This window comes from Myxocyprinus asiaticus, chromosome 19 (genome assembly GCF_019703515.2).
Source record: "Myxocyprinus asiaticus isolate MX2 ecotype Aquarium Trade chromosome 19, UBuf_Myxa_2, whole genome shotgun sequence".
Classification (NCBI taxonomy): Eukaryota; Metazoa; Chordata; class Actinopteri; order Cypriniformes; family Catostomidae; genus Myxocyprinus; species Myxocyprinus asiaticus.
The window spans coordinates 3,660,001-3,672,260 of record NC_059362.1 but is presented as its reverse complement, the minus strand read 5'-3'; the positions used below and the strand labels follow the sequence as shown (position 1 = coordinate 3,672,260).

Here is a 12,260-nt window from a genome sequence, read left to right as displayed (position 1 = left end):
CTGAGAAGCTGAAAAACAAGTTTTGCATCTGGAGCAGTGAAGTTTCCTGCTGCTTCAAATGCTCAATCATCATTCCTGTCCCAAAGAAACCAAAAATCACAGGACTTAATGACTACAGATCTGTTGCCCTGACGCCTATGGTCATTAAGTCATTTGTGAGACTGGTGTTGGCCCACCTGAAGGACATCACTGGACCCTTTCTAGATCCCCTTCAATTTGCTTATTGAGCGAACAGATCTGTGGATGATGCAGTCAACATGGGATTGCATCATATCCTGCAACATATGGACAGACCAGGGACTTATGCAAGGATCCTTTTTGTGCACTGCAGTTCGGCTTTTAACACCATCATCCCAGCTATACTCCGGACTAAATTACACCAACTCTCTGTTCCCACGTCTATCTGTCAGTGGATTACCAGCTTTCTGATGAATAGGCAGCAGCTTGTGAGACAGGGGAAATTCACTTTCAGCACCTGTACAATCAGCACTGGTGCCCCCAGGGATGTGTGCTCTCCCCACTACTCTTCTCCCTCTACACCAACAACTGTATCGCCAAGGACCCCTCTGTCAAGCTCCTGAAGTTTGCATATGACACCACTGTTATCGGCCTCATCCGAGATGATGATGAGTCTGCATACAAAAGGGAGGTTGTACAGCTGGCTGTCTGGTGCAGTCAAAAAAACCTTGAGCTGAACACGCTCAAAACGGTGGAGATGATGGACTTTAGGAGGAACACCCCAACACTGACCCCCCTCACCATTCTAAACAGCACTGTGGCAGCAGTGGAGTCATTCAAGTTCCTGGGCACTACCATCTCACAGGACCTGAAGTGGGAGACCCACACTGACTCCATTGTGAAAAAGGCCCAGCAGAGGTTGTACTTCCTTCGCCAGTTGAGGAAGTTCAACCTGCCACAGGCGCTGCTGATACAGTTTTACTCAGCAGTCATTGAGTCTGTCCTCTGCACTTCAATATCTGTCTGGTTTGGTTCAGCCATGAAATCAGATATCAGAAGACTACAAAGGACAGTTCGGACTGCTGAGAGAATTATTGGTTGCCTCCTGCCCTCCCTTCAAGAACTATACACTTCCAGAGTGAGGAAAAAGGCTGGAAAAATCTCTCTGGACCCCACTCACCCTGCCCACTAACTTTTTGAACTGTTGCCTTCTGGCCGACGCTTCAGAGCTCTGAGCACCAGAACTGTCAGGCACAGGAACAGTTTTTTCCCTCAGGCTATCCTTCTCATAAACAGTTAAACTGCCCCATTGAGCAATAATTTATGTGCAATATACAGCTTAGTCTTTTTATATTATCCAACACATCCAACCTCTTCTGCCATTACATTCCCTTGTGTTGGGCCTCATGTATTCAGATAGAAGACAAAGGCAGGCCTAACACAGTTGTAAAACCTAACTGAGGCCCACACAAAAAGTCATAAATCTTACTGATAAAAACCATGCCAAAATCAAACAAAGGGAGTCCAAAACAGACTACAAATCCCATGAAGCCTTGCTCACTAAAGGATCTAACTCTGAGATGCTTCCGGGCATTGCTTCTAGCAACTTTGTTCGCCGTGTGTAGACGCAGCTCATCACTGCTCTCAGGTGTAGCCTCGTGGCACAAGGAAGTAACATCCGACTTGAAACTGTGGCCATACAATCTCCATCTCGCTGGACGAGTTGAGATTACTCTGTGTTCCACTGAACACTCTAACGGATCCGAAAGGCATCTTCATCCATTTGCCTGCAGAAGTGAAGAGAAAAAGATTTCTCTTCCATCTTCAATCGAGTCGACGTCGCTGATTTCTCCGCCAGCCTGCCGAGAATCAGCAGCCGTACTGCCCACCGACAGAGCGAGGAAATGGCCTCCTGTCATCACCCGAGCCTCAAGGAACCGAGTCGGAGTTAAATGACGGATGAACACACATTCTACCTGCATTCTCATACGATTCAAGTAAGAGGTTTACGTCTGGGCAGAGATAGAATATTATAGTGTGTTATTCTTGTGTATCAAGGTTATTGCTTGTACAGTTTACGGACCGCCGAGTCCGCTCATTGCTGCTAATAATACTCAAGGTATTACTGTAATGTACTGTTATCACGAATGAGATCTGCTGTGTTGTAGTCCAACCACATTGGACTGTTGTGTATTTCCGCCATCGCGGGTGAGACCGGCACACTGAGTTTATCCATTAAAGAACCAAAGACCGCGGGACGGTTTACGAGCCGTCCACCGCGTCTCTGAGTGATAAACTAACAGATGCTTTCTCTCCCACGATCACGAAACAGGCTTTGGTGCCACTTTATACTCTCTCTCTCTCGTACTAACCACACACACATGCGACCCCTCACAAACATTCTCGCGCACACACTTTTGGCTAGTAGATAACTTTGTGATAAAGCTCAGCTTTGTCCCTAAGTTATCGTACAAGCAGTGACATGCGGTAAATGGGCAGACGCCATTAACTGGCTTCTCTCCACCCACATTCGCGGTACATATTCCATTATACGTACTCTCCACGAGAGTCACGTCCGCCATTTTGTGCGCGTCCCTCCTTACACACACACACACACACACATACACACACACACACATTCACACACACACACCTTCCTCTCATGTGTTATAGGCTTATTTTGGTTACCGTATCTAATCATGTCACTGTTTAGTTTGTAGTTGTTAGTCGGAAGTTTATTGACTGCATTGTATTGATTATTAATTGACATTACTGTCAATAAGTCAGTAAAAAGGTGAATATATGTGAATGAAAAGGTTATTTCATGCTTAATCAGTATTATTAATACTGGAGTAGCTGCCATTCTTTATAACCAAGGAATTAGGCCAGTTGATGCACAACCAGTCAATTAATGCACAAAACATCCCACACACTTGTTACTTTGTGAAACATAAACAAAATATAAAAACAAATTATTTTTCCCCCCGAAATAAACTAAACAAGTACAAATACAAGGTGACTCGATCATTGATCAGTTGATACAATATACCTTAAAATAATCCTGGAAAAAATGTGCAGCTAACTCAGATATATTTCCCGTCATCCTGGGGGACAGTTTCTGGTTACAAAGCGGACCAATCACAGTGGTCTGTGTTAATGTGACGCATTATTACATTTTTGAAGAGTTGCACGTCAGGCTATGGCATAGGTGTAGAACTATAATTTGGCTTTAAGGATACTGGTTTCAGCCAGCCTTCCAATGGCACCATAACGTCATATCTAATGATCTAAGTGAGCTTTAGACATAACCAAGCAAATATTTATAAACTAAAATGCTTATTTCTTGCTAGAAATGTGAGTCGTGAGTTCACTTGCTCCATGAGATGCCATGTTTATTCTTTCAACCAACCATCGAACTGCATGCGCTGGAAGGCTGGACCTATGCTGCCTTCAAAAACTGAAGATGAAGGTCTCTCAGTAGACAGGATGTGACATAAATACTGGATTCGAACGTACCCTGATGCCTCCCAACCTTCGAAGGTAGTGTTTTGCAGCTTTGAGATGTAGCCAACTTCTAAACACTTTTCAGAACTTAATGACTTTTTCTGTGTCTAGGCCATTCAGTTATAAATTAAAACTATACGTTTAAGTTATAAGCTAAAATATGCAAAATTTTGAACTGTTGGTGGTGCTAGAGGATTTGAGATAGACAACTAAAATTTGGTTGAAAACATACTAATGGTGTAGTGTAGTAACAAAGCAATTAGAATACTGCTCAGGAGTAGAATACATGTGAGCAGTGGGGGGTTCATAAATTAACAATAGTGATGCAACAAAATGATGATCCTTGTCTGAAACCGAAAGCAAAAAATTTTGATTATTACACTGATCTAAAAACTAATTCCGAAATTCGTGTCACGTGAACAACCTAACAAAAAATCGGATTTGACCAGAAAATACGATTTTGGCCACATTCAGCTGCAATGTGAATATAGCCCATTACAACTTTTTTTAAATGGTTGATGGTTCTGTTCAAGTAACAGTGTCTCTTACAATTTCCAGCCCAGATTTTAGGCTTATTTTCTCTTTCGTCTGAAAACTGCATTTTTACAGCATTTTTAGCAAACAATTTTCTGTGACCCTTACCTTCTTCACAGAGGTTGAGTTTCGATAGATTCATCCCATCGTAGCCCTCCTCATAGAATGAGCTGTTATCCCTATCTTCATTGGTGGTGGTTAGGTACATTGCCTTATTTTCCATGCACAACCCACTGGAAAACAGGCTAACACACAATAAAATTATTCAGTTGATTACACTACATACTGTGGCCAAAAGGTTGTAATTTGTAACACATTTTTTTATATCAAATTTACATTAAAAACACAAGGTTAATTATTTGGGTTCACAAGGTGCTTGTTTCAGGTACTTTGCAAGAGCAGAACTTTTAGTTCATGCCATCAGATTTTCTCATGAATAAAATGTACTAAAATGCAAATGGAAACCCTTCCAAAGAATTCAACAAAAAATCTGCAGTAATCAAAATACTTTCTGTATTCTGATTACCAACCATTTAATTTGTAATTTAATGGAATACAGTTACTAATATTTTGTATTTTAAATATGTAATGGCGTTACAGCCATTCCATTACTTCCTAACCCTCTTGATGACATATCAAAACTTGAGATTTGTTCTATTTATTTTCTTACACTGCATAGTCTGTGTGTAGTTCATTACAACCACTGTCAACTCCTTAGGAGCAAAACTGAGTCTTGTTTAAAAATGTCATTAAATAGCACTCTATCTGGGCTCTCTGATTACAACAGTGCACACTGACAGTACAGCATAAAGAGTAGATAGCACTGTGAGCTCATGTGGCTGCTATTCAACTCACATCACTCTAAATCCACTGGATTAACTGGAGACCAGGAAAAAATTCCCACATTTCACATCTGTCTCTAACATATGTCTCCTTTCATTTGATTGTGTATTAAATCAGTGGTTCTCAACTGCTTTCCCTTCAGGATCCAGACTGGACACATCAAATGGCGACACAGCACAGTACTAAAACTTGTTTATCATACAAAAGTAACAAAAAATGTCCTTAAAATCAAAGATTCACATTTACTAAAATTTCACCATGAACCATTAACAGGTTCATTCTATAATTTAGGGTACATTTAATGTCCATTTGATGATAATTATATATTTTCTAACCATTTTCTTCAGAGATATCCCATTTTATTGATTAGAGGAAGCATGTTATAATATCACACAAATATTTTGTGCACCCCATGTTTCATTTTGCTTGAAATTGCCATGATGTTTCTTAAATGACCATTTTTGCATTGTCTATTTTTTAAGTGAGTGGGTCTTAAGTTCAAAATAATGAATAAAAAATGTTAAAGTCAACATTATATATATATATTTTATTTATTTCTAAATTCTAAACACTTCAGAAAAATAGTATATTTTAGATTGAGTTTGACATTTTAATAAAGAAAAAATATCTTATTTTACTCATGTCCACAAAATTCTGTCAACTATGTTACTAACCAAATACCCCCCTGCAACAAAAAAATTATGTATCCCAAAACCATGTGACCAGCATCATGTGATGTTATTTTCCTCTGTGGAGGACATTTTGAACATACTGGTGACTGTCCTTTCATTTTTTTCAATATTTTAAATACAATGGCATATTGTCAAGGAGTTTATTAATTGACCGTCAACCATGTTGGGAACATTGTTATGGTTTGCAATATTTTTTTTTATTTCACTAAAATATATATTCAAATTTGAGGTTAACCTGATCAAGAAAATGACACATGGTTGGCCAGGAGTGACCACTGAAATTATGAGTCAAAATTGGGGAATTGTTACCTGTCAACTAAGTTACCCTCAAGGGCCAGTTCTTCGGTGACATAGTTGACGTGACCCTACTGTGTCCACTGATGTCCACTGATAATGAATTATTTTCCTAAACCTGTATGTGTCAGAGGACACTGAGGGTGTGTGTGTGTGTGTGTGTGTGTGTGTGTGCATGCGTGTGAATCATGTAAAAAAAATAAAAAATACTGTTAAATTTATGGTAAAAAACTGGCAGCTGTGGTTGCCAGAAATTCACCGTAAAAAATACGGTAACCACTTTTCAGGCTTTACAGGATGTAATTTTGATGTCTGTATATTTTACAGTACATTACCGTCATTTATATTATTAAATAATAAACTTGATATATTAACCTTATAATGTATTGTTAATCACCATAGTAATTACAAAAGGGCACATGATGACATGAAATTCATCAATAGAGGCCCTTCCTGGAGCAATGACCAATAAACATGTAGAGACAGTGCTCAGTGTCATTCACACAAACACTAAACAACATCAGGGTAGCACATGTGGAAAATCAAATAATGAAATAAACATTAACTAAACTACATCAAATATAACACAGAACACCCCAATGTACATAACTGATATTAAAAATAAGAAGAAACATAACCATTCCCATAAAATGAACTGGGTCACGCAGGGAATTCTGGGAACCATAAAAATTTACCGTAAAAATTACATGTACTCTCCTGTTAAACATAATATAAATTTTTACTGTTAATTATACAGAAAAATCATACATTTTACATTAGAAACAAATATTTTTACAAAACTGTACCGTAAAACTACATGTATTGTCTTTTTAAATATATATATAAAAAATTACTGTATATTTTAAAGTAACTACCCGGCTGAGGGAGACAGGCCAAATTCTGGCCAAATTTCTGAGATCATCCGATAAAGATCTTGTGTTGCGTGTGGCGAGGAGCAAAGGAAAGCTTTCTTGGAAGAATCGCAGCATTTTCTTGTTCCCAGATTTTGCGAATTCGACGAGAGAAACGTGATCATTTCAAGGAATGCAAGACACTCTTACATCAACTGAAGATTGCGTTTGCTCTGATGTTTCAAGCCAAACTGAGAATAGATACTAAGGATGGCTGCAAAGTATTTACATGCCCACAACAAGCATTGTCTTTCATAGAGTCAATGGGTGAAGAAACCATTTGGTGACATTCATATGGCCCCCGAGTGGGCTGTCTCGCTGTACATACTCTTGGCTGTCTGAGGAAGCTGGGCGCCATTTTTGTTTCTTTTTGTGTTGATTCCGCCTAGCGGCTGGAGTTTGTTTTGTGGAATAACACTCCTTCAAGAAACTTTTGCATCGATGAAGGGTCGCTTTTACACTGAAGTTCCCGGCCAAATTGAGAATAGATACTAAGGGTGGCCGCAAAATATTTACATGCCCACAACAAGCGATGTCTTTCATAAAATCAATGGACTGAGGAAGTCATGGTGTGTTTCTCACGTGCCTCCAAGTGAGCTGTCTCGTTGAATATACTCTTGACCATCCGAGGAAGCTGGGCGCCTTTTTTGTTTCTTTTTGTACTGGTTCCGCCTAGTGGCTGGAGTTTGTTTTGTGGATTAACACTCTTTCGGGACAGTTGTGGATGAATCTGCTCGTTCTTTGTGCTTATGCCTCCTATTGGATGGAGTGTGTTTTGTGGAGTATTTTTTGCAGGACATTGGAATGATTACGTCATTTGCTGCAATTATGAAACAGCCGGCTCACTGAACATTTGTTTGACTGTCTGAGGAAACTTAACGGCTTTATTTATTTATTTATTTATTTTATTTTGTGCTGGTTCTGCTAGCGGCTGGAATTTGTTTTGTGGAGGAACACACCTTCGAGACAGTTTTGTGAATGAATCTACACAGTCTTTGTGTTTATTCTGCTTATTGGCTGGAGTTTGTTTTATAGATTATCTTTTGATGTGTAATTCTGTCTCACAAAATTTTTATAGAAGCACCAGACTTGAGCAATCCGACGGCAAAGTTGTCGCGACTCATGTAGGCGTACATGGACTGTTTGAGTTTAGAGGGATGGACGCTGGTTGGCGCTGTCATGCGCGGGGTTTGATTGTTGCACTAATGGGGAATGTGGTCTTTATAATTTTATTTTTGACACACAATCTCTCTTTTCTCATATGTCAAAATGTCAAATGTTAATATGAGTGGATTATCTCTCTCCTCGTGGAATGTGAATGGGTTGGGGCACCCCATAAAAAGAAGGAAGGTTATTTCTTTTCTTAAACGTAAGAAATATGATATTATGTTTCTTCAAGAAACACATCTTTCCCCACATTAAGCTGAACAATTTGGGAAGATATGGGGTTGACATGTTTTCTTTAGTGCTGGCTCAAGTAAGAGCAGTGGGGTCATTACATTGATAAGTAAACATCTACAATTCAAACGTCTCAAACAGATTAAAGATAAATTAGGAAATCATTATTGTTTTAGCGGAAATTCAGGGGCAAAGGTTGATTTTGGCTAATATTTACACACATAACGTTGAAGATCAGGGCTTTTTTATAGATCTTGAAGGGATGTTGCAAGCCGCTGGCACCCCTCATGATATAATATTGGGACAAGACTTTAATCTATTGATGGATTCAGTCCTTGATCATAGTGAAGCAAAAGTGTGTAAGCCCCCTAGGGCAACACTGATGCTTCACGGGATGTGTAAAAATCTTGATCTTACAGATATTTGGAGACTTTTGAACCCATCTGGTAGGGACTATACATTTTTGTCATCAGTCCATAAGATTTATTCTAGAATAGACATTTTTTATATCTAAGTCCCTCATTTTGTAATGATGAGTCAACGGAGTTGAGATCCATGTGCAGCTTTAATAACAATAAACATAGTAATACAGATAGGCAGGGGTCAGTCACCACCAACTGTAATATCCAAGGTAGTCCAGAGAGGTAATCAGTAAACAGGCAAGAGATCAGGGCAGGCAGCAGACAATCACAGGTTATATCCACGTAAACAAGGCATTAATAGTAGGCAGGCAGCAACGGGTCAAAACAGGATACACAGTCCAGGATCATACACAGGAAACATAATAAACTCAAAGAACACTCAGAAATGTCAGCCAGGGCAAAACAAGACTTTGCAATGATAGCGAGTGAGAGTGAGACTTAAATAGCAGAGTAGATGAGGAACAGGTGAGCAGGTAATCAGTGCCAGGTACAGGGATTATGGAAAATGGAGTTCAGAGAGTAAAAGTCAATATTCAGGTGATGGAGCCCTCAGGTGGTGAGTGGAAGGAACTACAGAGGCGGGATTCGTGATACATTTCATCTGTTGTGGATTGCAGTTCTTAGGGGTCGGATCATACAGTATGCCTCATTCATCAAATAATCCAAAGCACGAGAACTCGTGAGTTGGAAGAGAATATTAAATGTACCGAGACAGAACTGAAGCGCCGAATGTCGTCTGATGGCCTCAGGGAATTGACCCGATTGAAATACAGATATAATACTCTTTTGTCGCAGAAGGTGGAGTTTTGGTTATTTAGGGCAAGTCACATTTTGAGTCGGGGGACAAAGCGGGGAAGCTTTTGGCTAGATATATAAAGCAGAGATAATTTTTTTCTACCATTCCCTCAGTGAAATCTGCTGGTGGTGAAATATTTACCTCAGCCATTGATATTAATAATGCTATTAAAGAATTCTGTCTTGATCTTTATAGTTCCAGGTCTTCATCTATTGATGAAGATTTTAGAAACTTTGTGGAACCATTCCCTAAACTGACAACTGAGCAAAAAAATTATCTTGATTCTGAGATAATCTTGGAGGATTTTGACGAGGTAATTAAGGCCCTGCCTACAAGCAAGGCTCTGGGGCCAGATGGTTTTGCAGCTGAATTTTTTAGATCTTATGCTACAGAACTGACTCCACTTTTGTTAGAAGTTTATACAGAATCATTAAAGAATGGAAAGCTTCCGCCAACCATGACACAAGCCCGGATCAGTCTGATTCTTAAAAAGGACAAAGATCCAAGCGAGTGTAAGAGTTACCATCCAATTTCCCTGATCCAGCTAGATGTTGAAATTTTGTCAAAAATTCTAGCTAACCGATTAAGTTATGACATCTCTTATACATATAGATCAGGTGGGGTTTATTCGGGGCCATAGCTCTTCTGATAACATTAGGCGTTTCATCAATATCATGTGGTCAGTGGCGAATGATCAGACTCCGGTTGCTGCCATCTCACTTGACGCCGAAAAGGCATTTGATATGGTAGAATGGGATTATCTTTTTAAGATTTTGGAAAGGTACGGGTTTGGGAATACTTTTATTGAATGGATTAAGTTACGTTATAGACACCTGGTTGCGGCGGTACAAACAAATGGATTAATTTCAGATTATTTTACACTGGACAGGGGCACCCGGTAGGGTTGCCCTCTTTCCCCATTACTGTTCTGTCTTGCCCTAGAACCATTAGCAGCTGCGATAAGAAAGGAGGAGGATTTTCCAGGGGTGATGGCGGGAGGTGTGGTGCATAAGCTTTTGCTTTATGCAGATGATATTTTATTATTCGTCTCTGACCCCACTAGATCTATGCTGTGTCTCCACAGGATTAATAGTTCCTTCTCTAAATTCTCAGGTTACAGAGTCAATTGGTCTAAATCCGTTTTGGCTCTGACAGCGTACTGCCCAATAACGGACTTTCAGCCAGGCACCTTCCAGTGGCCCAAACAGGGCATTAAGTATTTGGGCATTTTATTCCCAGCTAATTTGTGTGATTTTGACCCTTTAATAAAAAGGTTTTCGAGTGATGTGAGTAGGTGGGCTTCATTACATTTATCTATGATTGGGAAGGTTTATGTTATTAAAATGAATTGTATTCCAAAATTCAGCTACTTGCTACCATCTCTCCCTGTAGATGTCCCCCTCTCTTATTTCAAGCAATCTGATAGCATAGTGAAGTCCTTAACTTGGAATGGTAAACGTCCCAGATTTCTACAAGCTACATAGGCCGATTGACAAAGGTGGGCTAAGCCTACCCAAGATTTTGTTTTATTATTATGCATTCGGTCACCGACATCTGTCTCATTGGTCGCTTCCACCTGAGAGAGCCCCTCCCTGGTTTCGTATTGAACAGGAAGTTCTTGCCCCTATTTCGCCATTGCAAAGCCTTTCTATCAAACTAACCGAAGAAATTAAGTCACACCCCGTTATCTCGCATTTGCACGTGGTTTGGACAAATGTGTCCAGAGTGTTTAATTCGGACATTTATTTAAATGTTGCCTCAAGCATATGGCTGAACCCTAAATTACTAAATGTTTAGCAGATGTTTATTAGATTATGATGCTTTCCAGATCAAAAGATCTAAAACAGACATCTCGGAGACGTACAATGGCGGCCAAAAGTTTGGAATAATGTAGAGATTTTGCTCTTATGGAAAGAAATTGGTACTTTTATTCACCAAAGTGGTATTCAACTGATCACAATGAATAGTCAGGACATTAATAACGTGAACTTCTTAAACTACTTCAAAGAGTTCTCATCAAAAAATCCTCCACGTGCAGCAGTGACAGCTTCCAGATCCTTGGCATTCTAGCTGTCAGTTTGTCCAGATACTCAAGTGACATTTTACCCCACACTTCCTGTAGCACTTGCCATAGATGTGGCTGTCTTGTCGGGCACTTCTCACACACCTTACAGTCTAGCTGATCCCACAAAAGCTCAATGGGGTTAAGATCCATAACACTCTTTTCCAATTATCTGTTGTCCAATGTCTGTGTTTCTTTGGCCACTCTAACCTTTTCTTTTTGTTTTTCTGTTTCAAAAGTGGCTTTTTCTTTGCAATTCTTCCCATAAGGCCTGCACCCCTGAGTCTACTCTTTACTGTTGTACATGAAACTGGTGTTGAGCAGGTAGAATTCAATGAAGCTGTCAGCTGAGGACATGTGAGGCGTCTGTTTCTCAAACTAGAGACTCTTATGTACTTATCCTCTTGTTTAGAGTACCAATTTCCTTCCGAAACAGCAAAATCTGTGCATTATTCCAAACTTTTGGCCAACAGTGTATGTGCTATCTGGGTTAAGGTACACTTAACTAATGTTGAATACAAGTTATCAAGCATTTATTGTAAAACATGTTTAGTAAAATAGTTCCATTGTATATGTAAAATATTGCGTGTCAAAAGTGTCCATTTTTATTTATTTGAAAGTGTCCATTTTTATTGTTGCTAAAATTGCAGTGTTACTGAAAAATGTGCAAATGGGAACCTATTCATTGAAAACTGTCTTCCAAAGACATGATACAGCATCTTTCTCACACCACTAGTTTTCTCTGAGGAGGTTAGGGAAATTCGTGTTTCACAGACCCTCTATGCTACTGTACTGACAAGTCTGTGTTTTTCTCATACAACCTCTGTAAAAAATTCCAGAGCAAAT

The 12,260-nt window shown here is 39.5% G+C and overlaps 1 protein-coding gene across 2 annotated transcripts in view; it reads right to left on the bottom strand.

Moving 5' to 3' along the window:
• Positions 1 to 12,260, bottom strand: part of scara5 (scavenger receptor class A, member 5 (putative)) — a 159,638-nt gene that overhangs the window by 146,151 nt on the left and 1,227 nt on the right. For both annotated transcript variants that reach the window (XM_051644861.1, XM_051644862.1), the window contains exon 2: positions 4,105 to 4,241. In XM_051644861.1, coding sequence (XP_051500821.1) covers positions 4,105 to 4,219 — 115 coding nt within the window. In that variant the 5' untranslated portion in view covers positions 4,220 to 4,241. The remainder of the gene's footprint in view (positions 1 to 4,104; positions 4,242 to 12,260) is intronic.